The 26,667-nt window shown below is 43.5% G+C and overlaps 1 protein-coding gene across 3 annotated transcripts in view; it reads left to right on the forward strand.

Moving 5' to 3' along the window:
* The window catches only part of MYOF (myoferlin), a 157,087-nt gene extending 141,337 nt beyond the window's left edge, over window positions 1–15,750 (forward strand). For all 3 annotated transcript variants that reach the window (XM_060101948.1, XM_060101957.1, XM_060101963.1), the window contains 8 exons: window positions 466–554; window positions 643–738; window positions 5,373–5,514; window positions 7,843–7,942; window positions 11,322–11,512; window positions 13,629–13,738; window positions 14,106–14,253; window positions 15,188–15,750. In XM_060101948.1, the coding sequence (XP_059957931.1) occupies window positions 466–554; window positions 643–738; window positions 5,373–5,514; window positions 7,843–7,942; window positions 11,322–11,512; window positions 13,629–13,738; window positions 14,106–14,253; window positions 15,188–15,226 (915 nt within the window). In that variant the 3' untranslated portion in view covers window positions 15,227–15,750. The remainder of the gene's footprint in view (window positions 1–465; window positions 555–642; window positions 739–5,372; window positions 5,515–7,842; window positions 7,943–11,321; window positions 11,513–13,628; window positions 13,739–14,105; window positions 14,254–15,187) is intronic.
* The last annotated feature ends 10,917 nt before the right edge of the window (window positions 15,751–26,667 follow it).

The following is a 26,667-nucleotide window of genomic DNA, read 5'->3' on the forward strand; positions in this document are numbered from 1 at the left end:
GGTAAGTGGAGAAGCCCTTGGGTGTCACAAAACTGGGACTGATATCAAGTAGGCAACGTGAAGATGGATAGAGTGACGGCGGGAAAACTGTTCTGAGAGTGAAGGGCCCAACTTTTAGTCATTGTAAGAGAGAGAGAGTGTGTGTGTGGCGGGGGGGGGGGGGGGGGTTGTGTTAGCATTGGGAAGCCCCTCATTTTATTAACCGGGGAAGACTCAGACTGATACAGGTAGGTACATGCAGCCATCAGAGACTCCTGGGAGAGAATGGGGGGCGGATGGTCTCAGTGACACTGAAGGTATAAGATTCCTCTTGGTTTGTTCTTTTACTTCATTTTTTTTTTGCCTTCCATATGGACTAATAAATTAGGAGGCCTGAAGAACTAGTTTCACCTAAGACGTATGAAAGAAAATTGTAGTCTCTACCACCCATAATATAACTTTTCTCTTCATTTTTGAATGGCTTAGGGAAAACTTCAGATGTGGGTGGATGTTTTCCCCAGGAGTTTGGGGCCACCAGGCCCTCCTTTCAATATCACACCCCGGAAAGCCAAGAGGTAAGTAATCTTGAGACCCTGCTGTATCTTACTGGGGTCTTGGTTCAGGACCAGAAAAAAAAGCACCTTCAAAATGTGCTCCTTTCAGATACTACCTGCGTGTGATCATCTGGAACACCAAGGACGTTATCCTGGATGAGAAAAGCATCACAGGAGAGGAAATGAGCGACATCTATGTTAAAGGGTAAGACAGACTGGCATGCAAGAGCATGCCAAACTCGGCAAACAAAGCAGACTCTCTCCCTCATGACTGTTCATTATTGAAAGTGTCCACTAGGATCCTTGATTATGTGAAGCTATTATATTTCATTAATGCAATCTGCTTAGGAAGCTCTAGGGAGACAAAGGGAGAGAGAACAGAAAGAAAAGAGAAACCTGTATACATGTTGTTTATGAACAGAGGCATCTGATGCCTATAAGAACTGATAAGTGTTTCTTTTCTAAGAAAGTGGGTTTTGTTCAGTTTATTAAGCAGATTTGTTATGAGACTTTTTAGTCATGCAGTTCATTTCTACTCTTTTTGAATACCTTAAGTACCTAGCCTTAGAAACAGAAGTAGAGCTTCCACAGTTTCTTTTTTTATATATTTTATTACCAGAAGTTAATGTCCATGGAAAAGAGGAAACATTAGCATAATTTTTTTAACCACAAAACCTTATTATGCTTTATTTCTTGTATTAACCCTTGATCAAAACAAAGAGCATAATATTGAAACAGAACTCGGTAAAGATATGCCTTTGGCACCAAAACGTTAAATTATTATAAAATCCTGAAAAAGTATTTGTTTCCTATCTTGATCAGTCTGCAGATAAAATTATACTTGTCATTTAATGCTTTTTTTTTCTAAAAAGAGAATGCACTTTCCAAAAATTAAGCCAGTAAATTAGCTGTACTTCTCTATCTCTGACACTTTCTTTTCCTCCTCCTCCTCTTTATGCCACAGTTTTAATTAAATTCATACACATCTGGTTGTTTGCTCTTCCAATTTCTTTATTAAAGGTTACTATTAGTCAAGATAACCTTTAGGAATTAGCTGCTACAATTGTTGTCAGATTTATTATTTCTCCCCATTAAACTGTTGGATTCATATAGAAGATTTTATAGATCTTCTCCCAAACTGTTGTTTAGGGTTTCAATCTGTTTCCTTGCTTGTCCTTGATTTACTTTAATTATGATTACGTTTTTTAATACAGCAGGCTCTTACATACACTAATATGTATAAAATAGATAATTAATATGTCAATCCCAATCTGCCAATTCATCCCACCACCCCCATTAGCATAATTTAAAAAAATCATTCATTCCACCAACATTTACTGAATGCCTGCATCCACTGTGCAAAGTGTCATAGGTGTTCATTATTCTGTTACTTGCATAGTTCAATTCCAAATAATTCATGTTGCTGTCAGTTTCGCGTTTTTTATATATATATATATTTTTTTAAAAAAAAAATATTTATTTATTTATTTTGTTGCACCAGATCTTAGTTGTGGTAGCCGGGCTCCTTAGTTGTGGCACGCATTGTGTTATACGTTGATAGTGAGTACAGAACCCAGTGATTAAGAAGTCAGACTCTGGAATCAAACTACCTGGGTTGAAATCTGGTACTTTCCCTACTAGCTGGACAAGTTAGTAAGCTTACTGATCCTCATCTGTAAGTTGGAGATAATGATAGTATCCACCACTCTGGAATATTCAGAAGATTGAGTTACTCAAAGCATTGAAGATAGCGCCTGGCAGATAGTAAACACTATGTGCATTAGTCAGGGTTCTCCAGGAAACAGAACAAGTAGGATGTGTGTATGTGTAGAAGGAGAGAGAGATTATGAGGAATTGGCTCACATGATAATGGAGGCTAAGAAGTCCCACGATTGGCCATCTGCAGGCTGGAGACCCAGGAAAGCTGGGGGTATCATTCAGCCTGAGTTTGAAGGCCTGAGCACCAGGGGAGCCAATAGTGTAAATGCCAGTCTGAGGTCAGGAGGAGATGACATGAAATGTCCTGGTTCAATCAATGAGGCAGAAAAAGGGGGTGAATTCCTCCTTCCTCTGCCTTTTGTTCTGTTCCAGGCCCTCAATAGACTGGCTAATGCCACCCACATTGGGGAGGTCCATCTACTGAGTCCATCAATTCAAATTCTAGTCTCATCCAGAAACATTCTCATAGACACACCCAGAAATAATGTTTAATCTGGGCACCCCACGGCCAGTCATGTTGACACATAAAATTAACCATCACACTATTAGTATTATTACTAGTCCACATGGATTGAGTTTGGTTCCTTGATATGTAAAAGATAAGACTCGTTGAAATTTAATATATTCATAAAGTGAGAACAAAGTTTCACTTATGATCCCAAGTGGCCTTCAATCAAACCTTTGTTAAAGATGTAATTACTGTCATTTAGGTTCACTATAAACAGGGAATGTTTCATCAAGTTCATTATTCTTTCTCATTTCAGGATCTTATTACCATTCCCCAAGGAAAACTAATTCCAGCTAATTATATATATGCAAATTTATTTGACTATCATAAGCATTTTTTTTCCAATCAGGGAAACAAACTCAATACTGGACTGAGAGATAACTCAAGTAATCCAAGAATAAAGCAAGATCTAAAGTACCATGTCATATTTGGAATGGAAATCTAATTACTGTATGTGAAAAGATGGATAATGCACAAATAACATGCTTAGCACTACAAGCATATGGGTATTACATATAAAGTTATACATACAAGTACACAAATACATACACTTAGAGTAGTTGCTTAACTTGTTTCCAAATTAAAATGTGAAAAGATTCCTGAAAAATAGGGAAAAGCTACAGTGGGTGAGCAGTCTAGGGGAGGATGATGGTGCTGTTTAGGGATGGGTTAGAAGCTGAAGCTACCAAGGTCACAGCCAAAGAGTGTGGACTCTCTTCAGTGAGTTAGTTCAAAAGCTTAAAAGTTAATTGTCAAAAGGAATCTTTCAACTCAGCTTACCTGGTTAGTCAATTGACTAGAAAAAGTAAAACTAGTATAGTTGATTGCTATCAATACCACTACTAGGGGCTTCCCTGGTGGCACAGTGGTTGAGAGTCCGCCTGCCGATGCAGGGCACATGGGTTCGTGCCCTGGTCCGGGAAGATCCCACATGCCGTGGAGCAGCTGGGCCCGTGAGCCATGGCCGCTGAACCTGCACGTCCGGAGCCTGTGCTCCGCAATGGAGAGGCCACAACAGTGAGAGGCCCGCGTACCGCAAAAAAAAAAAAAAAAATACCACTACTAATAATAGGACCTAATATTAGCTTGTGACTTTCTAGTCTCCATGGTCCTTTGAAGCAGAGTAATAGTCCTGGACTTTGGAGTCAGACAGGCCTGGGAGTTATACTTAATTCTGTCCATTACTGGATGTATGAGATGTGCATCCCCTCTGAACCTCAGCTTCCTCATCTGTGAGATGGAGCTAGTTATATAGTTGGAAAGAATGAAATAAGGCATTCTACATACCTGGTTCATAGTAGTTGATCCTTAACACGAGTTCAGGATTTCCCCTTCCCACTCTGGCTCTTCTCATTCTGTCTTCAGGTTGACCATGTGAAGGGAGCACATATCACTAACCTCATGTTACAGATGGGAGATGAAGCTCAGAGGGTTAATGGCAGAGCAGGTTCACAGCCAGGCCTGCCTCCTACTGACAGTCTTTATTTGGGGGATCCAGGCATCAACATATATTTTTTAAAATAAATAAGTATTTATTTATTTTTGGCTGCATTGGGTCTTCGTTGCTGCGTGCGGGCTTTCTTTAGTTGTGGCATGCGGGCTTCTCATTGTGGTGGCTTCTCTCGTTGCGGAGCACGGGCTTTAGGCACACGGGCTTAGTTGCTCTGCGGCATGTGGCATCTTCCTGGACCAGAGCTCGAACCCGTGTCCCCTGCATTGGCAGGCAGATTCTTAACCATTGCACCGCCAGGGAAGCCCCGGCATCAATATTTTTAAAAGCTCCCCAGTTGCTTCCAGTGATTCTAATGGGTAGTGGGTGTTGAGATCCATGCATTCCACTACTTTTCCAGTCTAAAATCTCGTGTTCCTCTGGTTCCAAACCAGGAGTCTTCCCCATAGCTGGCAGATGTGATAACACTTCCTCCCAGACATGTTCGTTCATTCATTCCTCCCTCCAACCGGTCTGCTGTGTGCCAGGCACAGGCCAAAGGGAACTTTCCAAATGTCAAAGGTTAAGATGTCCCATTGTTGATGGAAATGAATTTTCATAGATATGAGTATGGATGTAGCAGCTTACATCTCCCTTGCTAGTCTCATTAATGTGATTGTAGTAAATTTAAGAATAATTTAAAAATGAAGTGGTAAGATTACTTGAGTCGTGCCTGTTTTGTGTGCTTAAGCAAAATATGGAAAAGAAAATGCTAAAATTTTGAACTGACCCATATTCATTGAGCCTATCAGCAGTGATGACAGACACTGATGAGTTATAGTTAGACTAAAAACATAGCCAGCAAGCTTCACCAGTCTCAAAATAGAAGCTAAATTGTTGATATTTTCCAGAAAATTTCACCTTATCCCTGTTAACTGAAGTCTAAAGGGTTTCCTGCTTTGGTTTTAGAGGAATTACATTTTATTTGGCTACCACGTGTGTTGGATGCAACAGAGTGCCTCCCCTTCATAAATCACCCCCCAGCTCCATAGATAACTGGAACCTGCCCAAGAAAAGTGCATTAATTCTCCTGCCCTTCACTCTCTCCTAATCACTGCGCAATTTTGCGGCTAGATTACTTGTCAATCACATGAAGCTAAGTCTGTTTGCTTCTGCTTTTCAGCTGGATTCCTGGCAATGAAGAAAACAAACAGAAAACAGATGTCCACTACAGGTCCTTGGATGGTGAAGGGAATTTTAACTGGAGATTTGTCTTCCCTTTTGACTACCTTCCAGCTGAACAGCTCTGCCTTGTTGCTAAAAAAGTGAGTTCTGAAATATGCCCGTGGGGAGTGGATGTCATGGGTCTTACTTAATGCAGATGCTCAGAAAAGGTTGGGGCTGTTCAGAGTCTGGGAGGTCATGGGTCCAGCTCCTCTTGGTACAGATGGGGACTTTGAGGCCCCAGTGGGGTAGATACTTGCCCAGGGTTACACAGCTATGGCGGTTATTTGTGTAGTTCTAACAGAAGTATAAGGAGCACAGCTTTGCTTCCACTGACATGTTGGCAGCAGGGGGAAGGATCTGTATGTCAATACATACAACAACCTAAGTATATGTTTATGTCACAGGGAGACTGATTTCTTCCCCTGATAAGCAGAACTGTTGCACTAATTAACCAGAGGCAAAATATTAATGTAGGTGAAATATCCCTCTTACCTTCCTTATTAAACTTAAGCATCTGCCTGCCTTCCTTCAGGAGCACTTGCATGAGGGTTCAGGGCCCTCCTGGTCTTAATTTATAAGACTCTCAGTTACAGAACTCAACTCAAACTGGCTTAAACCAAAAAAGGTGATTTACTGGTTCACATTACTAAAAAGTCCAGGGTTGGCCGGCTTAAGGAACGCCTGGAGCCTGGGTTGAACTGATGTCTTCAGAAACTTCTCTCACCTTCTCCACCCCTCTGCCCTGCCTTCTTCCATGGGCCTCGCTCCCTGGTGTGTGTGCAAGGTGGCTGCCAGCAGCCCCAGCTTGTATCTTGCCCTCTCGGCAACCTCAGCAGAGAGAGGGGAATGAATCCCCAAAGGCACCAACCAGAGTTCTGGAATTGGGCCCCAGCGTCTGCCTGTTTGAGGCCACGTGTCCATCTCTGAACCAGTGTTGCCCAGGGATGCAGCGCTCTGATTGGCGAGACTGTGGAGTTAGGGATAAAGTCACTTCTCCCCAGATTGCATGGACTGGGGGAAGGGAATCTCTAAGGAAAATCTGGTGCTTTCATCCAAAAAGGGGGGCCTAAAACCTGGGTAGGTAATAACAACAGATGTCTTTTACAGGCCCTTGTCCCATTTCTTCCTTCCCCACCCCCTCCTGCCATATTCTATAGACTTTTCCCAGCTCTGCCCGGTCACCTCCTTACCCTACACTTGATCAGAATGTACCTGCCTCATGTCCCATCTGGCCAGGCCCTACCCCCTGCTGGCCCTACTCAGTGCTGATGCTCTAGTGAGCACTTTTTCTGTCCAGGTGAGATGAATGCCTTCAAAGGGCACTTTCTAGAGACATATAGGCTCATCCTGATGTTGAACCATGCACACTTTCAGATAATGAGACAGACCGGGGGCAAAGCGAGAGATTTGGGGTCAGGTAGGCCTTTGGGTAAAGTTACCTTTCCTATTTACTCACATCTAGAGCTGGACCTCTCAGCATCCTGAGTAGTCCTTGGAGCATGACCCCACACAGGACAGCCGAGCAGGGCCAGACAGCAGCAGAGTGGGCTTCTCAGCCCCTCAGAGCCAGGCCCTCTGAGCCCTGCAAAAGGGACCATTCCTGGAATGTCATCTGAAAAACAAGAAACAATCCAACAACCTTCCTTCAAATTCATGAAGCACTGGGGGATCTCCCTTTCTTTTGGGGTCAGAGGAACTTAGGTGTAATCAGGCTGTGGGGACGTCATTATTATCCTGGGCTAATACTGTCTGGGCAGAAGCAGCGACAACAGGTGAGAACCTGGAGGACACTTATCCCATCCTCTCCCCACCTAACTCTAGGCTGAGGGATCTGAGGGTCTTAGATGACCACGGTATATAAAACCCAGCAATATTTTTCAAAAGCCAGAAATGCCAGGACATTTTAAATCTGCACTAACAAAAGAGTGAAATGTGGGCCCCCATCTCCTCACCCCGTTTGAAATGAGTGTACTCGGACATCCTTGGGGGGTTGGGGAGGTCGCTGAGCAGAAGTAACTCCTCAGCAGGGGATATTTCGGTCTGGCCTGGGATGGCTTGGCTTTGGGAGGATCATCTAGGCAGGCTACAGTCTTCAGGTCAGGAGACATCATCACTCTCCAAACCTCAGGAATGGCAGCAGGAAGTCACACTGATAGGAACATGGCAGGAAACCTTCTGTTTGGGAATTGCCTGGGACAACCTTTTTGTCACCCAGCTGGTAGTCTTGAGATTTCCTGGGGAGCCCGATTGCCTTATGTCCACCTGGGATAGAGGGGTAGGCCAGAGGGCGGGGTTTCGGGTGGGGATGCAAAGGAGAGAAGAGGCCCCATGCCTTGATGCTGGGTTTTCAAGAGGCCCAAGGGGAGGGTGTTAAGAATCCAGTAATCAGTGTCATTTTGGTTTGTCTGTTCCTGTTGGCATTTTAGGAGCATTTCTGGAGTAAGGACCAAACGGAATCTCGGGTCCCACCCAAACTGGTCATTCAGATATGGGATAATGACAAGTTTTCTCTGGATGACTACTTGGGTAAGGCTTACCTTTGGATACTTTTTTCTAAGAAATTGTGCTTGAAATTAGTAAAAGCAATTAAAACTTGGAATCAATTATTTAACTCTCCAATACTGTGGGGTGGGGTCCCACCCCCTGCCTGGATGCCCTTGGAGCGGGGTGGCCTGCCCATCCGCTGCCCCAGGTCCTCTGAGAAGTGGGCACAGTGACTGGCGCTGCGGACCCCAGCCACTCCCAGGGCCTTTGCACCAGCTCCTGTCTTGCTAGGAAGACACAGATTTTGTTTTCAGGGATGCCACAGCCCTACCTCCACTTCCAAACCTCTCCCCCTACTCTCAGCACCTCAGAATTGGCTCCCTCCTCCTCCACGCTGCTCTCAGCGGTCACTGCAGTCCCCTGATGCCCCGCCCTTCTCTGGGGTAAAAGGCCCTTGCTAAAACACCCTGGCCCCCCAAAAGCACAGTGTTCTTATTTTCTCTCTCCCAGGCCTTGGGTGTCTCATTGGCCTGCCCTGTTTCTTCCTCTTCCTTTATTTATTTATTTATTTTTACTTATTTATTTTTGGCTGCATTGGGTCTTTGTTGCTGCGCGCGGGCTTTCTCTAGTTGCGGTGAGTGGGGGCTACTCTTCATTGTACTGTGCGGGCTCTAGAGCGCAGGCTCAGTAGCTGTGGCGCACGGGCTTAGTTGCTCCGCGGTATGTGGGATCTTCCCAGACCAGGGCTCGAACCCATGTTCCCTGCATTGGCAGGCGAACTCTCAACCACTGCACCACCAGGGAAGTCCGCCTCTTCCTCTTTAAATACAGGCCTTTGCCCTCCCTGGGGTTTTGCAGCTCTTCCCCAGGCTCCCTCAGTGACTTACCAGCCCTCACCTCTGTTGAAGGTAAAGCTTCAACTCTCACTTTCAACGAGGTATAACTCCTAGACCTAGAGGTGTAGCCTGACTGCCCACCGTGCCTGCCCCATAGTAACAAGAAATATGATGACTCATACTGCAACATGCAATGTATCAAATCAACACATTGTACACCTTAAACTTACACAATGCTCTACGTCAATTATATCTCAGTTTGAAAAAAAAGAAACTCTCACGATGATTATTCCCCATTCCCCACCAGAAACTTTTACCTTTGTGTTCGGCTGGCACCTCAAATTTATCGTGACTAAGACCAAACTCAGCCTTTCTCCCCTGACCTCATACCTGCTCGCCTCATGAACCGCTTTTGCTGTTCACAGCCTCTCCCATCCACCTAGGCAGAAGCACCCAGAGTCCTCTGTGGGTCCTCCTCTCCTTTCCTACCACCTTCCTAAACAATGTAACCTGCTTTATCATGCACGTTTATTTTCTTATTTTTATGATCTCTGCCACTTGCCAGTTCAGACCTCACTTTCTCGTAGCCAGCTGTTACAGAAGCCCCTAGCTCATCTCCCTGCTTCCAGAGCATCTTTCCTGGCAGAGGAAAAGCCCACAGCGGCCAATGGCTGTGTCTTGTTCATCCCTCTCCCCTTTACAACACGGAGTGCGGTGCCTTTGACTTAGCTGGCTCTTAATAAGAGTTGAACGAACAAATGAGTGTGAAAGTGTTGACTGAAGAAAAGCGTACAACCTAAAAGTTGTGAGTCTGGGGATCTTACTGAGGACTACAGCCCAGGAGACAGCCTCTCAGATAGCTCTGAGGAACTACTCCCAAGAGGTAAGGGGGGAGCCAGGACACAAGAGGTTTTCGCTGGAAAAACAAAAAAGTTAGTCAAACATCAAAAGATTACTGCTAATCACAAAGAGCAGACATCTCAAGTTAATGATTTTAGTGCATTTCTGTGTTTGCGGAGATGCGGAGATAGGAGATCCTGGGCCCATGGAAATTATTCCTTAGTTATGCATCGTAACTATCTAGAGGCAGATCCAAAGGTCAGAATGCTTCCTGTCTTTCTCCATCCTGAACTCCCCTCAGGGCACAGCCTCAGTCATTTTTTTTTCCCCATTTATTTATTTATTTTTGGCTGTGTTGGGTCTTTGCTGCTGCACGTGGGCTTTCTCTAGTCGTGGTGATCAGGGGCTACTCTTTGCTGCGGTGCACGGCCTTCTCATTGCGGTGGCTTCTCTTGTTGCAGAGCACGGGCTCTGGGTGTGTGGGCTTCAGTAGTTGTGGCTCGCAGGCTCAGTAGTTGTGGCTCGCGGGCTCTAGAGCGCAGGCTCAGTAGTTGGGGTGTACAGGCTGAGCTGCTCCACGGCATGTGGGATCTTCCTGGACCAGGGCTCTAACCCATGTCCCCTGCATTGGCAGGTGGGTTCTTAACCACTGTGCCACCAGGGAAGCCTCACAGCCTCAGTCTTGATCCTTGTAGAACTGGGATGATGGGCAACATTCTTTGTTTACTGGCATGGCAGGCAACATTCCCTGTCCACAGTAGTGTGCTAACTTAGAAAGCATAAAGAATAGTAGAGGGTTTTCCCTTGGAATTTAAATGAAAGAGTCTGATAACAAATAAAGAGAATGACTTTATTTCTAAATGGCTAGTGGGCAAATGGTTGCAGTTATCACCAAAAGGAGAGACAAAATAAAAGCAGGCATAAGTTCTAGAAAGGCTTGTGGGCTATGGATGCATTGTAAGATGAAGGGCAGTTTCTGAGCCTAAAAGTTTATAGAGAATCTGCCACAACCTCCCTGTTACTCTCTGCTGCCACTGTTGAAGACCACCTCTTGTCCCTGTAGTCCATAGACATGACCCAACACACACATACCTTGTTCTGAAGGAGAGGTTTCCTGGGAGTTCCCAAGCCCCAAAGACAGTCAGTTAAAGACAGTTTATTAACTACAAAAGAGTTAATGCCTCACATCATGGAAGAAAAATTGTGCTTCTCCAGGCACCCTGAGCTGGGCTTCCTAGTTCCTGGGGAGAACTTTCTGTTGAGAATTCAATGTTCCTTCTCAAACTCTTGTTTTTGAGGTTGCACTAGGAGAAACTTGAACTTGACTGTTCAATGGAGCTTCCCATGTTCCAAGTACCAGTTTTCTTTACCCAAAGCCAAATGACTATGTTAGGGGAAGTTTAGAACCAATATGAGCAAATTCCAAGTCCAAGTTTAGTGGAAATTTTGGCTGGAGATGTTTAATTATTTTGAGTTTGCAGAAGAACTCTGTTTATGCTCCTATCTCTGAGAAATTAAATGGGTTGTTCTCTGTGAGACGCAGAGCAGTGGACAGATACTTCTTCTGCCACTGTCCATTCTATCTGGAAAGAATTTTAACTGCCTACCAGGATCTGTTTCTCTAACTCACCTGTCACCTGTTCAGAGTCATGGTCTACCTCTCTTCTGACAAGTACATTCTGTTCACTTGTGAACAACGTCTGATCCACTTGAAATTTATTTGGGTTTAATGTTTCCTTGGCTAGGTTTCCTGGAACTCGATTTGCATCACAGCATCATTCCAGCAAAATCACCAGAGAAATGTAGTTTGGACATGATTCCTGACCTCAAAGCCGTGAACCCCCTTAAAGTGAAAACCGCCTCTCTCTTTGAACAGAAGTCCATGAAAGGATGGTGGCCGTGCTACACAGATAAAGATGGCTCCCGTGTGATGGCTGTATGTATGAGTATTTCCTGGTTGAGGCTCATTTATTCCTTTTCTCCTTTAGGTTTTGCCCTTTATGAGTAGATTTGCTCTGGATAAAATAAGGGAGGTTAAATTGGTGGTACTTTAAGTTTTGGGAACGGTTTGTACCTGGGATTATAGGAGAAGGTGGCAGATGCTGTTAGCACATGTTTGAGGTTGAGTGGAAGATAGAGGGATTGGAACTGTCAAAAAACTGGGAACGCAAGTGGTTGCGCTGTATTTCTTTAGGACTCTCCTCCACCAGGAATGCTAATTTATGCTGAGCTTCCAGTACAATTCAGTACAGAAAAAGAAACTTCAAATTTGAGCTGTCCTCATCTTTAAAAAAAAAAAAATTTTTTTTAAAGATGGAGGAAACAGGGAGTGTTGACATCCAATGAACGTGAAGGCCATAAGTTACAAGCACATTTGGAAAACTGAAGATAATTTTGATGTAGAAGCAAAAGTGCGGGTTCCCATGCCCTGTCACAAAAAGACTAATTCATTATGTATTATTAATAATAATATTTTACACCACTTATTATAAACCGGACAACATACTAAATGCCTTATATCATAATCTTGTTTTTTAAAACAACTTTGAGGTATAATTTACATAAACTGCACCCACTTAAAGTACAATTAAGGTGCACAATTTGATGAGTTTTGACAGATGTATATGCTCATGAAACCACCACCATAATCAAGATCCAGAACATTCCCATTGCCCCAAAAGTTCTGTTGTGCCCTTTGCAGTCCATCACTTCCTCTACCCCTGGCACAGGAAACCATTTATAAGCTTCCTGCCACTAGAGGGTAGTTTGTACATAACCTCATTTAGTTCTGCAGATAACCCCATGAAGCAGCCATCACCTACATTTTGTAGATTCGAAGAACAGGCTTGGAAAGAAGGACCACCTTGCCATAGTCAGACACCCACCTTTGACTCATCCACAGAGGAAGCATCTGTGCTCCATCACCTAAATGAGCGTCAGGGTCGGAAGCTCTCAAATTGTTGGTGACCTTGTGGGCGCCAGGGTTCTTGAAAGCCTGTTACAACCTTAGTTAAGCCTGGCTCTAAGAGTGGACAAGTTTCTAGACCTCTCGCAGCCTCAGTGTACTCATGTGCACACGAGGATCATAGCAGTACCTGATTTATAGGGCTGCCCTGAGCATTACACAAGATTATCCATATAGAAGGCTTACACAGTGCCCAGTGCACCAGTCAGGAACCTGTGAACAGGGAGGTAGCGTTCATTCATCCACTCACTCATGCATCTCTTCAGCTAGTGTACATCGAGTGCCCACTAAGTGCCAGCACTGCTCCACGCAGTGGGGGTACCAAAGGGAGCACGATGGCTCTCTTGGAGCCCACACTTAGTGCTCAGTCAATGTTAGCTATTGTGGGACTTCTCTGGGGGTGCCGTGGTTGAGAATACAGGGGACACGAGTTCAAGCCCTGGCCCAGGAAGATCCCACAGGCTGCAGAGCAACTAAGCCCGTGCACCACAACTACTGAGCCTGCGCTCTAGAGCACACGAGCCACAACTACTGAGCCCACATACCACAACTACTGAAGCCCGTGCGTCTAGAGTCCGAACTCTGCAACAAGAGAAGCCACCACAATGAGAAGCCCACGCACCACAACAAAGAGTAGCCTCCGCTCGCCACAACTAGAGAAAGCCTGCGCGCAGCAACGAAGACCCAACAATGAAGACCCAATGCAGCCAAAAATAAATAAATTTTTTTTAAAAAGTTAGCTATTGTTATCAGCCGTCTTCAGGTTATTCTGGGTCCAAGTAAAGTTACAAAGGGAGGTATGTGAGCAGGCAAGGAGACAGATGTGAGAAAGTTAGAATGATGGGGATCCAGAGACTGAAAAGCAGGGAGGAGGGAAAGCAATTTGTCCTCTCAGTTTCCCACAAGGAGTCGGTTCAGAAACACATGGAAGAGGAAATGTGATGAAATCTCTTGAGGAAAATTTAAGGCAATCTAAGGATTGTTTTACAAGAATAAAAATCATTGCTCGGGGAATACTCCTTGGGTCGAAGTGAAAATATTTGTGAAACGTGATGTCATGTGTTTAACCTGTTCTGCTTTACTGAAGGGGAAAGTGGAGATGACGTTGGAAGTCCTCAATGAGAAGGAGGCCGACGAGAGGCCAGCCGGGAAGGGACGGGATGAACCCAACGTGAACCCCAAGCTGGACCCACCAAAGTGAGAGACCCTCTTTGTTCTGATCCCCAAACACCTGCAGTCTGAAAGCCCCCCCTCCAATTGCCTTAATGCAATGGATTAGCTGTTGTCTGAATTTTGTACTGAACATGGGAGATGAGGGAGGGAGAGGCTGGTGATCTGGCTTCATTTTCACCATTCTCCTTCCCATGAAACCAACGTCCAGTGTGTCTTCGGCATCTTAGAAAGCCATAAAAGGTTAAAGGCTCTCTCAGCCCACTAAGGGGAATAATATCTTTTCTTGACTTTATAAAATGTTGTTAATCATTCTTTAAACTATTATGCTCGGAGGTATAAAATATCTGTCCCTCCTGAGTTGGGTAGGTAAAACCATTTCTTTGCAATGCAGCCGACCGGAAACTTCCTTCCTCTGGTTCACCAACCCATGCAAGACCATGAGGTTCATCGTGTGGCGGCGGTTTAAGTGGGTCATCGTCGGCCTGCTGGTCCTGCTGATCCTGCTGCTCTTCGTGGCCGTGCTCCTGTACTCCTTACCGGTATGAGTCCCCGGCCTCTGGTATTGGCTCTTTGGGTGTGAATTATGGTTGGTCATCTCACTTGGTACTTGCCTTTGTTGCCATCGGGTAAAATGACCTATGTAGCAGTTGTGGTGTTACAACCCGTCAACCTTTGGAAAATTTAGAGTACTGTGTCCTGTGATTAGGATTACATTCTCACAGTTTCATGAATTACAGGCAGAACTTCATGGTCTGAAAAAAAAAAACTTTGGTCTCAGGAATTCTAGGAGCAATCCCTTAGACCTTTATGAATATGTGTCTAAACCACAGCCAGCATTTCTGACGGATCTTCCTGCCTTCAGACTTTCTTGTTCCAAACCATCCTGCATCCTAACTCCTGACATTTCACAGATCCTGGGCTCATTATAGGCCTACACAAACCTTGAACTCCACCCAAACTAGAGAGCTGGCCTCCCCAGACAAGTATTGCCCTTACCTGCCAAGATGCCTTTGCCAAGGCTGTTCCTTTGCCCATGTTTTGTCTATTAAAACCTCCCTCATTCTTTAAGGCCCACATTACATAACCTCCCCCTCAAATCTCCCTGAATCTCCACAGTCATAAATGGGAGTCCAAATGGGAGGTTTGTCAATGTGCCTAGAAGAGCCTTCATTGCTGAAATCGAATTTGAAAATTTCTGCATCTCGACTTCATATACTTCTTATCTCAACAAATTCCTCGAATGGAGGAATGAAGGCACTTCTAGGCACACTGACAAACCTCCCATTTGACTCCCATTTATGACTGGCGGTGCTACTGGAATCTAGTGGGTAGAGGCCAAGGATGCTGCTAAACATCCTGCAATGCACAGGACAGTCTCCAACAAGAATCATCTGGTCCTAAATGTCAATAGTACCAAGATTGAGAATCCCTAATTTATTTATATACATGGCCCTCTTTCTGTTTCCTTTTCAGAACTATTTGTCAATGAAGATTGTGAGGCCAAATGCATAATGGAATCAAGGGCTTCTTTTCCAGAGTCATCCAGCAATGAGGGAATCCTGTCTCTGTTTACAGATCAAAACCGAGAGTGATTTTGTTTGTGTCTGAGACTATATTCCAGGGGCATGTTACACTACTTCACCGAGGCCCATCACTTCCCAGAGGCTCTAAGTCCAAGTCAGGCCGACAAGCAACATTTTTATCTTTTGAAGTATTAAAAGTTTTAACCATGTTTTTTCAGAATATATTTCAAGGTGGCTGGTTCCATTTAAAAATCATCTTTTTTTTCTGTGTCCTAGTTCTATAATTCAATTTTTGGAAATTGCTGAAATCACATTTGAAAATTTCTGCATCTCGACTTCATATACTTCTTTATCTGTAGTCAACGAAAAAGGACTGTGCATTATCAAGTAGTTAGAATAGGTGGAGGAATTTTTATTTATGCCTGTAACCATTGTTATATTTTGTATGGATAAATGTCATGAGACTATTCATCCTCTGTGATGAACCCAAATAAAAACATTCTGCCTCTGACACATACCTGTTTGTTGTAGCTGTGGGCCAAGCTGGGAAGGAGGCAATTTCTAGTCTGGGTCTCAGTGGATGGAATGCCAGGGCATACCACTTGGCTGTAAACCCCTTATCAGTGTGCTGCCAAAGCTTGGCCAGTGGGCCAAACTGAGGCTAATATAAGAAATTGACACTTATTTAAAGTACTTACTCCATGCACACCATTGTTTTAAATGCTTTATACATATTAACTAATGTAGTCCTCAAGGTAATCCTATAAAGGTAGTAGGTAACATTATTAATCCCATTTTGCCCTTGAAGAAATTGAGGCATACTGCATGTAAATCAATGAAGTTAGAACACACCCTCTCACCATACACAAAAATAAACTCAAAATGGCTTAAAGACTTAAACATAAGACACGACACTGTAAAACTTCTAGAAGAGAAAGGCAAAACATTCTCTGACTTAAATCGTACCAATGTTTTCTTAGGTCAGTCTCCCAAGGCAATAGAAATAAAAACAAAAATAAGCAAATGGGACCTAATCAAACTTAAAAGCTTTTGCACAACAAAGGAAACCATAAACAAAACGAAAAGACAGGCCACACAATGGGAGAAAATATTTGCAAATGATGCGATCAACAAGGGCTTAATTTCCAAAGTATACAAACAGCTCATACAGCTCAACAACAACAACAAAAAATCCAACCCAATCCAAAAATGGGCAGAAGACCTAAATAGACATTTCTCCAAAGAAGAAATACAAATGGCCAATAGGCACATGAAAAGATGCTGAACTTCGCTAATTATTTGAGAAATGCAAATCAAAACTACAATGAGGTACCAACTCACACCAGTCAGAATGGCCATCATTAAAAAGTCTACAAATAACAAATGCTGGAGAGGGTGTGGGGAAAAGGGAACCCTCCTGCACTGTTGGTGGGAATGTAAGTTGGTGCAGCCACTGTGGAAAACAGTATGGATGTTCCTCAGAAAACTAAAAATAGAATTACCATATGATCCAGCAATCCCACTCCTAGGCATATATTCAGACAAAACTCTAATTGAAAAAGATACATGCACCCCTATGTTCATAGCTGCACTATTCACAATAGCCAAGACATGGAAACAACCTAAATGTCCATCGACAGATGAACGGATAAAGGAGATGTGGTACATATTTACAACGGAATACTATTCAGCCATAAGAGAGAATGAAATAATGCAACATGGATGCAACTAGAGATTATCATACTAAGTGAAGTAAGTCAGAAAGAGAAAGACAAATACCATATGATATCACTTATATGTAGAATCTAAAATATGACACAAAGGAACCTATCTATGAAACAGAAACAGAATCATGGACATAGAGAACAGACTGGTGGTTGCCAAGGGGAAGGAGGTTGGGGGAGGGATGAAGTGGGAGACTGGGGTTAGCAGATGTAAGCTTTTATATGTAGAATGGGTAAACAAGGTCCTACTGTATAGCACAGAGAACTATATTTGGTATCCTATGATAAGCCATAATGGAAAAGAATATTTTAAAAAAGAATGTATATAAATATTATATATACACAATATATACATAACTGAATCACTGTGGTGTACAGCAGTAATTAACACAAGGTTGTAAATTAACTATACTTCAATTAAAAAAAATAAGAATTAAAAAAAATTTTTTTTAAGAAATTGAGGTATAAAGAGGTTAAGTAACTTGTCCAAGGTCACACAGCTAATAAATGGTATAGCTGGAATTTGAACCCAGGCAGTATGGGTTCTTTTCCTCTTAACTTTTTTTGGGGGGGTCTGGAAATTTCACCTCAATATTTGTATTTATTTGCTTTTTTTAAAATTGAGAAATAACTGACATTATATTAGTTTCAGGTATAGAACACAATGATTCAAATTTGTATACATTGCAAAATGATTACCATAGTGAGTTGTTAACATCTGACACCATCCATAGTTACACAATTTTTTTTCTTGTGATGAGACCTTTAAAGATTCTCTTAGCAACTTTCAAATACGCAATACTGTATTATTAACTATATTCACCATGCTGTACATCACATCCCCATGACATTTATTTCATAACTGGAAGTTCATACTGTTTGATTCCCTTCACCCATTTTACCCACTCCCACCCCTCCACCCCCTTCTGGCAGCTACTAATCTATTCTCTGTACTTATGAGCTTGTGTTTTGTTTTTCCTTCAGATTCCACATATAAGTGAGATCTTACAGTATTTGTCTTTCCCTGACTTCACTTGGCATAATACCCTCAAGGTCCATCCATGTTGTTACAAACGGCAAGATTCCACTCTTTTATGGCTGAATAATATTTTATTGTGTATATATACCACATTTTCTTTATTCATTCATCAATGGACATTTAGATTGTTTCACTATCTTGGCTATTGTGAAAAATGCTGCTATGAACATGGGGTGTATATATCTTCTTCAATTAATGTTTTTGTTTTCTACAGATAAATACCCAGAGGTGGAATTGTTGGTTCATATGTTAGTTCTATTTTTAATTTTTTGAAGAAGCTCCATACTTTTTTCCATAGTGTCTACAGCAATTTACAGTCTCACCAACAGTGCACAACTCAGCAATAATGGCAAGACAGTCCCACTGCAGTATAATGTTGTCTAAATGCCCAAAAGCATTGCCATTATCGAACCGTTTCTTGCTCCCCTCGATTCTGTGGTGCTCTTAGAACTGTTTGCTGATCTCACCATGGTCTCATATATTAACAGCACAACGTTCTCACATGTTCTAGAAGATACACACTGGCCTTGGTATCAGCATAGAGCCACACTGGGTTGCTACTGTCACTCATTACCTGACCATCTCAGCTCCATGCTCCTCTTGACAGCCCTCCCACTGGTGGTATAGCACTGTGGTTAAAAGAAGCTAAGAAGTGCACAGCGAAGCAAACCATCAACAAAACGAAAAAGGGTTCCAGACAAGATTGTTATTTGGAATATTTAACCATCATTATGACACTGGCACCGACCAATCCAAACAGATGCTTCAGCCCATCAAAATGGAGAACAGCCGTAAAAAAACTAGAACAGCCATACCAAAATGTGCAGGCTGAATATCAGCCTTCCTTCCAGGTACCCCCCACAACACATTCTCCCACAGTGCCTCACTCAAGTAGTTGCTGAGCAGATACATGAATGGCTTTGAGGAAAGTCTTCCTCCTTTGCCTTCAGCACACCTAACTGGTATTCACTAGTGTAGCTCCTTTGAGTAAGTGGTGGCGAAGCCCTATTAGGAATGAGTAATTCCCAGAGAGAATATTGAACTGGGCTTTCTGGGTAGCACCCCTCCTCCTCCTCCCATCCCCCCCAGAAAACACTTCATCTTGTCAAAAGATAATGGTCCCTCATTTGAGGTTGTTAGCCGCCTGGTGACCTATAAATGATAGCTAAAAGCTGGAACTAATCACAGTCCAGTCAGATTGTCGCTTCACTGTGAATTAAATAACACTTAGTCCTAACTGATTCTAGCAAGTGCCACCATTAACGCTGGAGCCTTCATTAGGAAAATAAATCTCCATCAATGTCTTGAGAGTGACAGGGCACTGAAAATCTTGACAGGCTAACGCTTGATTTTGTTTTGTTCTTCCTTTCTCATTTTCAGGCTAGGGGGAAAAAAAAGTCACAATTAGCCCTGCATGTTACTTTAAAGAGCTATTTATGGGCAGAGTTCTGAAACCCATTTTGGAAAGGAAGCTGAGGGGAGTGGAGTGGTCTGGTTTTCCAGGTGCTGGCCGAGTGGCAGCTCCTTGCCCCTCGGAGTTCACCCGAGCTCAGAGGATTGTTTGTCCAAAGACTGGAACTGACTTGTCTCACCACCGTTGAGCAGATGTTATTACAAACACAGCTAGAAAGTGAGGGTGCTTTCCAGAAATGGCTGTTCAGTTCAGAGAAAGTACAACTTGACTACCATATGGGGAACCAACGTTGACAATGATTTCAAGGTTTAAAAACCCTCCACAGTTTAAATATTTCATGCTGAACAGATTTCTTTGTGAGGTCAATACCTTCAGTACTCTGGACCATATGCATGTAGCCTCCCAAGGCAGATGGGAATTCCATTCCAAAGAATGCCTTTCAAAGTCAGCTTGATGTGGAATTAGTTCATGATGGAGTCGATGTTGTAAATAGATTAAGCACCCGCCATCTTGGCAGCTGAGTTTTGTGCGTGTTCAGCGTTGAATGGCAACTCCCTAATCTTTCTCAGGTTAAACATAATGGGGTCCCAAGGAAGATCAAAGGAAGGCTGCTTTTCCCTTAGATATACATCCCCGAAATGAAATGCCAGAGTTCATGAAGTTCAAGAAAAACACCAGAGAAACGTGTAACTCGGACTAACTGCAAAGCTTAACAAGTAAGGAAACATAATGAAAAACACAGGCCCGCCATATGCATGGTCAAGCTCAGAACCTCAGGGGTGCAACTTTGCAGGAGATGCAGACTCTAGATTTTTACTATTTAAATAAACTTAACAAGAAAGAAAAATTGTAATTTTTTTGAGCGACTCCCTCACAGTGAATTGAATGCTTCTCAGGGCAACCTGATTTTGCCAAAATTTATCTCAACTTCTTAAAAAGGCCCATTCAGTCCTTGACTAATATTAATGTGCTACTTCCATGTGTTTTCACAAAAATCCTACAGCCAAACCCGTAATCCTCCCCCCGACATATTTCAGTGAAGTCCTGCCCCAGCAATTATCAAGAGGAGGACCAGGAATATCCAGCTGGATTCCAGTGCAGCACGGCAGCCGCTCAGATGAGGTTTCACCTGGGTCAACGGGATAAACAAAATGAATAGATGGAATCCTGTCTTAGAGGCAGCAAGAGCATGGGGCCAGGGGTTTCCAGACGTCTGGAAGCCCGTGAGCTCACCTAGCTCGGTCACGATGTAACACTGTGACTCTGGGTATCTCCTCTCCAGTCTCCTTTCCCTCAGTTGTGAAAGTAAGCACTGAATTAAATGACCTTGTCTATCCCTGCATTGTATTATGGTTCTGCTTATCCGTGGCTCAGTTTCCTCATCTATAAAGTTGAGACAATAATCTCCATAGAATGATTGCAAAGATAAAATGATTTAAAAGATGCAAAAGTGTTTAGAACAGAACTTGGCACAAAATAAGCACTCAATATATTCTAGTTATCATCATCATCATCATCATCATAGGACAGGAACAGCCGAACACATATGGGCCAGAAGGTGACAGAAGTGTTCTGCTTTTGAAATGTCACCCTTGAAAGGGTGTGAATCACCACTATCCAAAATGATACTGATTTTCCCCTTCAAGTTCTAACTGCATATTCCTAATTAGAGAAAGCAGATAAAAATGCTAAGGTAGTTCCTCAAAAAAATAAACATAGAATTACCATATCATCTAGCAATTCCACTTCTGGGTATATACCCCAAAGAATTGAAAGCAGGGACCCAAACAGATATTAGTACACCCCAGTTTGCAGCAGCATTATTTATAGTAGCCAAAAGGTGTAAGCAACTCGTGTCCATCAACAGATGAATGGATAAACAAAATGTGATCTATACATACAATGGAATATTAGCCTTAAAAAGGAAGGAAATTCCAAAACATACTACAACATGGATGAACCTGGAAGACATCCTGCCACGTGAAATAAGCCAGACACAAAAGAACCAATACTATATGGTTCCACTTATATGAAGTTCCCAGAGTAGCCAGACTCATAGAGGCAGAGGTACAGAATGGTGGTTGCAAGGACTGGGGGATGGGGTGGGGGGGGCAGGTTGTTTTTAACGGGTACAGAGTTTCAGTTTTACAAGATGAAGAGAATTCTGTGGGAAGGGTTACGGTAACACAATAATGTGAAAGTACTTAATGCCACTGAGCTGTACACCTAAAAATGGTCAGTTCTATGCTATGTATTTTTTTTTTTTACCACAAACACATAGAAAAAGTCTGAGAGAATGAAAGGTCCCTTCAGACAGCCCCCTCCAGGAAGTCAGGTTTTGCCTGTTCCCTGTGGATCCCAGTCCCACACAACAGGTAATACTTGCTGACTGACCAAGACATGAATCCTGTCTTGTGACCAAAACACAGGTCACAAAGGGGCCTTCTGAAAACTAAATCCAGCACCGACAGTTTGGCCCAAACTGGCTTTCTATAATGAGCTGCCAGTGTTTAAAAATTGGAAAAATTCACATGAAAACGTCATATTTTGAGCTTTTCTCAACCGATTGTAAGGTCTCTCAATACTTCACAGTGCAAAAATTGGCTGGAGTCACATGCCTGCGGGTTCACCACAGATCCCCTTACCAAGCCCCCCTCACTTCTCGGACATTTCCTGCTGAGCTCGGAGATGCCTAGTGTGGGACTCAGATACATTTTGTTGTCAAAGTAGCTAGAGGAGGGGGTCCTTAACCAAGGCATGGAGTAAACTGCAAGCCCCCAGCCTGGGTAGGTAGCTCTTTCAGCCTGTCTCCACCACTGCAGCCAAGCCCCTGCCCTGCTCCACCCTGGACTTCAGGACTCCCTCCCTCCTGGGCCCTCCTTACTCTCCCCAGCTGCCCCAAGTCAGCCACGACCCCAAGGTTCAGGGAAATACAATCAGCTGTCCTCAAACAGGCTTCTCTCAGAAAGAAAATCTGAATGACCAATATGCAAAGAGACTCACTCCATTAAAAGGGAGGAAAATAAAAATTAAAGCCACAATAAGATATCCTCTCCCACCTCCAGATTGGCAAAAAAGATTTAAAAGTTTGACATCAAGGACCCTTGAGGGATGTGAACAGCGTATATTTTGTACACAGCTGGTGGGAGTACAACTGGTAAAACCACTGTGGAAAACAATGTGGCATCTGCTAAGGGTGACTGTCCTGCTCTGTGACCCGGCACTCCGCTCCTCAGTTTGAATCCTAGAGAAACATCCACACACGTGTGCCTAGAGATGGATTTAAGAATGTTTGAAATACCAAAACACTGCAGGAATCCCTGTAGCCATGAACACTAATTGGACAAGTACACTGAGGTGCGGTTCTAGAATAAACTGCCATAAAGCATTTTGAATCGCAGCTACATGGAACAACACGAATAAACCCTAGGAACAGCGCTGAGTGGAAGAACAAAGTCAAGAGAGATTAGCTGCAGCATTGTTTCTCTTATATACAACTTAAAAACATGTTAAACTAAATATATTGTTTAGGGAGCAGAGACATGGTAAATCCGCAAAGGGATGATAGACTCAGGAGGGTGGAGATCTTAGGGATGAGGAGGGGGTGATGGAATCAGGAAAACGTCCACAGAAGGGTCCAAAGATAATGGGGATTTTTTTCTTAAACTGGGCGCTGGCTACAGGAGTGTCTGTTCATTGTATCATTATTCTTTATATTGCATATATCCTATAGAGATATTCTTTTATATCCAATACATAATTTGTTTAAAACATTTGTTTCCTCTCCCAAAATGATTGGGTCATTGGACAGTATGCTGGGGTTAAACACAGAGATCTTCTTTTTGATGTAATCAAACTCATTGCAAAGGTGATCAGTGAACAAAGTTGTATAAAAGTTGTTTATCATGGCCATTCAAAACCTCAGGTCCAGCAAAGGTTGGAAGAGTGTCAGGGTCTAATCAGGAAACTGAGTCCACATCAGGGATTTCAGTAGAGGGAACTATATAATTACAAAGGGTCCCTCCCTGAAGCAGAGAGGAGGCGGGTTGCCCTGTGGGAACAGGGACCTCCCACGAAATCTCAGGACTGCCAGCAACATCGCCCAAAGCAGAGGAAGAGGGGGAGAGTGCCCTGTCTTTTCCTTCCTCCTGCCTCCAGTCTCCTGGCCCAAAGAACAGGGTTTGCATAGGTGACCCGTTGCAGTACAGAAGAGCACAGGGAAGGGTGGAGAAGGGACCTGAACCCAACGCAGACAAGCTGCAGCACCCGCTCCTGGGTCCAGGCTCTCTTATTTAATCTTTGCAACAACTCAGTTGGGTAGGTTATGTGTTTTTCCTCTTCTACATATGAGGATGGCTCAGAGAGGTTAAGTAACTGGCAATTTAGTGGTGCAGCCAGGATTTAGACCTGGACAATCTGACTCCAGAGCCATTCTCTCTGCTGTACCCACTCCTTGAGATCCTACTAATGATTTAGGTGAGATGAAATAGTAACAAAATCAAACTAGGGGACCAAAACCTTAAGGATTAAATTAAATTATTTAGTGACTGTCTCTTTCTCCCCAAAGGGCTATATTTTTACTGTAATTTTCATTCCATTACCTATATCAATCTTACACCACATTTGTCCCAGTGAATGAGAGGGGGGCTTCCAGAGTAAAAGCAATTGGCCTTCCAGTCACACCAGTTCCACATATGTCCTTGAAGAGTTTCCACTCCAGGCTCCCACCGGCTCATGCAGTGAGTGTAGTGAAGATTTCTGATAAGGGCTCATGTCAGCCCTGGAGGGAGATCCTGGCATGAATGTTGCAGATAGAAGAATCTGGGAGATAATTCTCTCCTTATACCTACAGCATAGAAGGCCTGAACACATCTCCTAGTAATTTTCTTTTTCTCTTTATTGCTTTTAAGATTTCAAAATTAATTTATATTCATTGTAGAAACTTTGGAAAATGCAGAAGAAGCATAAAAATATCTGAAATCTCACAATCATGAGATAACTACTGTTAACATTTTGCAATACCTCCTTCTAGTCTTTTTTTTTTTTTTTAATTTATTTTTGGCTGTGTTGGGTCTTCGTTTCTGTGCGAGGGCTTTCTCTGTGCGATGAGCAGGGGCCACTCTTCATCGCAGTGCACGGGCCTCTCACTGTCGTGGCCTCTCTTGTTGCGGAGCACAGGCTCCAGACGCTCAGGCTCAGTAGTTGTGGCTCACGGGCCTAGTTGCTCCGCGGTATGTGGGATCTTCCCAGACCAGGGCTCGAACCCATGTCCCCTGCATTGGCAGGCAGACTCTCAACCACTGCGCCACCAGGGAAGCCCAGTCTTTTTTTTTTTAAAGATATGAAATTGGGATCCCATCCCCAGAACTACCCTGGCCTTGCCTTCACAGCAACACCAGTTTTATAGCTTGTTTTCTTCTCCCTCTTAAAACTGTATTTCATAAAACTTTTTCCACATCATGGAAAAAACTGATTTATAATAGCCATTTAAAATTCCATCATATGTATCTCTTATACTTGAACTAATCCCCTATCATTGGACATATACTGTTTCTAATTCTTTGCTATTTTAAGTAATGCTGCTTTAAACGACCCTGGACAAAGATGTTTGCCTGCATTTCACACCCTCTAGATCTACTAAGCTGTTAACATTATAAAGGCAGGACAGTGTTTTTTGTTTGTTTGTTTGTTTTTTTGCTGTACGAGGGCCTCCCACTGTTGTGGCCTCTCCCGTTGCGGAGCACAGGCTCTGGACGCGCAGGCTTAATGGCCATGGCTCACGGGCCCAGCCGCTCCGTGGCATGTGGGATCTTCCCAGACCGGGGCACGAACCCGTGTCCCCTGCATCAGCAGGTGGACTCTCAACCACTGTGCCACCAGGGAAGCCCCTAGGACAGTGTTCTTTGTTCAGCCAACCTAGTGTATGACACAGAGCAGCCATTATTGAATGAATGAATGAATGCATTTTCATTAGTTTTTTAAGTTAAATCTCTAGAGGGGAAATCCTTGAGTAAAAAGGCAGGAGCATATTTAAGACCCTTGAGACAAATGCCAACTGCTTTCCTGAAATGTAGTACCAATTTACCCCCCCACCCCACCCCCAGCAGAGTCTGAGAGGGTTCAAGTCACACCTGATAGACATTCCTTAGCCACTCTCCATCTCTATGGGGTGCCTTTCCCAAGCCCTGATTGCTGGACACCCCCCAGAGCAGTGCGAGAAGAAGGGATTGCTGTCAGGGCTTAATAATAAGGCTTCCATAAGTCTTCTCTGAGTACCTCCTATGAGGACAGAGTCTCCCCTCTGTGTCTGGAGAGGCAGAAAAATCCTCCAACATCCTTCAGAAAAAGCACGTACTTGGAAATTTTTCACTTAGAAAATGTAAATTCTGCTAAAGAACTCTCAATGTGCTTAAAATAACCTGAGCAAGAGTCCCCAACCAGTAAATTGAGATCTAAGTCCATCTTTAAACCTCACCAAGTGTTAAATTAAACTTCTTCATGTTCTTTTTAGAAAGAGGAAGAAGGGGCTTTAAGTTAACTCACAAAAAACAGAAAAGCAGAAGAATCAAACAAAATTTTCAGGAGGTTAAAACAAGGGTAAGAGAAGAAAAACAAATACATCAATTCTAAGAGTCAGCATAGTTTCTCTTATTTAGGTTTAAAAAGTGGCTTGGAGGAGACTGGTTCAAGATGGCGGAGTAGAAGGACGTGCTCTCACTCCCTCTTGCAAGAGCAGCAGAATCACAACTGCTGAACAATCAATGACAGGAAGACACTGAAACTCACCAAAAGAGATACCCCACATCCAAAGACAAAGGAGAAGCCACAATGAGATGGTAGGAGGGGCGCAATCACAGTAAAATCAAATCCCATAACTCTGGGTGGGTGACTCACAAACGGGAGAACACTTACACCACAGAAGTCCACCCACTGGAGTGAAGGTTCTGAGCCCCATGTCAGGCTTCCCAACCTGGGGGACTGGTAACGGGAGGAAGAATTCCTAGAGAATCAGACTTTGAAGGCTAGTGGGTTTTGATTACAGGACTTCGACAGGACTCGGGGAAACAGAGACTCCACTCTTGGAGGGCACACACAAAGTGGTGTGTGCTTCGGGACCCAGGGGAAGGAGCAGTGACTCCACAGGAGACTGAACCAGACCTACCTGCTAGTATTGGAGGGTCTCCTGCAGAGGCAGGGGGTGGCTATGGCTCACCATGAGGACAAGAACACTTGCAGCAGAAATTCTGGGAAGT

This window comes from Mesoplodon densirostris, chromosome 1 (assembly GCF_025265405.1).
Source record: "Mesoplodon densirostris isolate mMesDen1 chromosome 1, mMesDen1 primary haplotype, whole genome shotgun sequence".
Lineage (NCBI taxonomy): Eukaryota > Metazoa > Chordata > Mammalia > Artiodactyla > Ziphiidae > Mesoplodon > Mesoplodon densirostris.